The sequence below is a fragment of the Solanum lycopersicum genome, chromosome 3 (genome assembly GCF_036512215.1).
Source record: "Solanum lycopersicum chromosome 3, SLM_r2.1".
NCBI lineage: Eukaryota > Viridiplantae > Streptophyta > Magnoliopsida > Solanales > Solanaceae > Solanum > Solanum lycopersicum.
Window position 1 is genome coordinate 30,515,326 of NC_090802.1, and position 2,686 is coordinate 30,518,011.

A 2,686-nucleotide genomic window follows, 5' to 3' on the forward strand; every position below is an offset into this window, starting at 1 on the left:
GAAGGCTGGCTTGAGTAGGTGTTGGAGAATAGAATGCAAGGGGCGCAATTTCACTAAGTGCATCCAACATTTGCTTAGAAGAAGATGAAGAGGAAGACATGTTTGTGGTACTGGAAGGGTTCGTTGAAGAACAAAAAGAAGAGGAGGACAGATTTGCCTTTGAAAGTGAGAAGCCTTGTGATAAATGAGAGAGATAAAGTTAAGAGACGGATGAGAGTTTCAAGAAGAAAAGACCCCATTTAAAAGAAGTGAAAGAGTGCCAGGTCCTTGATTAGATGCGTCGTTTGAGGGAGAAACGATTGGACTGATCGGTCAGAGTAACCGATGACTGACACGTGGTATTTTCAACGTTCAAAATTTTTTAGTTTAAATTTAATGTAAAAATGCTAACCTGGACAGGTACCAGGTACCATGATAGAGTTTAACTTCATTCCTTAATTGTTCTAGTCTCTTCTTTTGCCGAGCAGGTCCCTATTGAGAGTATACCTACGAAAGATACAAAAGTGATCTTGTTCAGATATTTAAAATTCACACAAAGGATACCTGCACTGCAATTCTAACCATCAAAAGAGTTTTACTGTTGGAGGCTAAAAGCATCACTTGGAGATCAACATCCCCAACTTTAATCGATTTCTCTCAAATTGATCCTTGCTCAGATCCTTGGTGAAGATGTCTGCATTCTGTTCCTCCGTTGGACAGTATGTGAGCACAATATTACCCTTCTCAACATGATCTCTCAAAAAATGATGTCTGACATCAATATGCTTTGTTCTCTTATGATGAACTGGGTTCTTTCCCATACTCACAGCACTAGTGTTGTCACATATGAGAGGAATTGCTTTAATGTGGATTCCAAAATCTTCTAAGTGTTGCCTGATCCACAGCAATTGAGAACAATAGGCTGCAACAGCTACATATTCAGCTTCAGCGGTTGAAAGAGCCACAGTGTTCTGCTTCTTGGTGCCCCAAGAGATATGTAATGATCCAAGGAAATGAGACATTCCAGAGGTGCTCTTCCTGTCAACTTGATAACCTGCAAAATCAGCATCTGCAAAACCAACCAGATCAAAAGTATCACCTGCAGGATAAAAGAGAACCAGGTCCCCTGTTTTCTTCAAATATCTAAAAATATGTTTTGCAGTCTTCAGGTGTGAATCATGAGGACATGCTTGAAACCTGGCGCACATTCCAATGCTATACACAATATCAGGCCTGCTAGCAGTCAGATACAGCAAGGAGCCAATGATTCCTCTGTACATTGTCTGATTCACAAGGGGATCAAATTATTCTACTATGATCTTGGAATTTGTTCCCATAGGAGTGTCAATAGGTTTGGAATCAAACATATTGAATTTCTTCAGCAGCTCTTTGATGTACTTCTCCTGGCATATTGAAATTCCATTTGATGATTGCTTGATTTGCAGCCCCAGGAAGAATGTCAACTCGCCCATCATACTCATTTCAAACTCCCTTCCCATCAGTGATGAGAATTCTTCACAAAGATGTTCTGAAGTAGCTCCAAAAATTATGTCATCCACATAGACTTGAATGATAAGCAATTCTTGTTCTCTTTTTAGTAAGAACAAAGTATTGTCTATGTTGCCTCTTTTGAAACCATTCTTCAGCAGAAACTTTGACAACCTTTCATACCATGCTCTTGGAGCTTGTTTCAGACCATATAGTGCCTTATTCAATCTGAACACATGATTTGGTAGCTCTGCATCTTCAAAACCAGGAGGTTGCTTGACATACACCTCCTCTTTGAGATCTCCATTCAGAAATGCACTCTTCACATCCATTTGATACATCTTGAACCCCATAAAAGCAGCAAAAGCTATTAAGATTCTAATAGCTTCCATTCTGGCAACAGGTGCAAAAGTTTCATCATAGTCAATTCCTTCTTCTTGATTGTATCCTTGCACCACCAGTCTGGATTTATTTCTAGTAATAACTCCATTTTCATCAAGTTTGTTTCTGAATACCCACCTAGTTCCTATTATTGTTCTGCCTTCAGGTCGAGGAACCAGGTACCATACCTTACTTCTTTCAAACTGATGAAGTTCTTCTTGTATAGAATTGATCCAGTCTTCATCACCTAATGCTTCTTTAACATTCTTAGGCTCAATGGATGATATGAATGCTGAGAATGCAACTAGATTTCTTGTTTTTGATCTAGTTTGAATTCCAGAATTCAAGGGAGAAATGAGATTATCAAGAAGATGTGATGAACTATGCTTCCATCCTGACCTTGAAGCAGACTGATTTGGCAGATCATCATGATCTTCTTCATCAGGAGTGACATCATCTCCTGGGGAGTCTGATGTATTCTGGCTGGAGTTTTGAGTAGTACCAGGTACCCTATCATCCTGTTCAACCTCAGCATCCTCTGCAGGTAGACTGTGATTCTGATCATCATAATCATTTTTGAGTTGTTGATCTACATCATTTTCAGCACCTTCAATCTTCTTGGATTTTAGCATTTTGAGCACATCATCATCATCATTTGATCCATCATTCTTCAAGCTTCCATTTTCATAAAAAAACATGAATGCTTTCTTCAATGCATTGTGTTCGTTTGTTGAATATTCTGTAGGCTTTGCTGGATGAAGAATATCCAACAAATACTCCTTCATCACTTCTGGGATCAAATTTTCCCAGATCATCCTTCCCATTATTCAGCACAAAA

The 2,686-nt window shown here is 39.0% G+C and overlaps 1 protein-coding gene across 1 annotated transcript; it reads right to left on the bottom strand.

Moving 5' to 3' along the window:
* Nucleotides 1–596: 596 nt before the first annotated feature.
* On the bottom strand, nt 597–1,259 carry LOC138347524 (secreted RxLR effector protein 161-like). Its single transcript, XM_069295819.1, has one exon. The coding sequence runs from the start codon at nt 1,257–1,259 to the stop codon at nt 597–599; it is 663 nt and encodes a 220-aa protein (XP_069151920.1).
* Nucleotides 1,260–2,686: the final 1,427 nt, after the last annotated feature.

Bases quoted from the DNA above. Each gene is read 5' to 3' on its own strand.
- LOC138347524 (XM_069295819.1), bottom strand. From the start codon at position 1,259: ATGTACAGAGGAATCATTGGCTCCTTGCTGTATCTGACTGCTAGCAGG.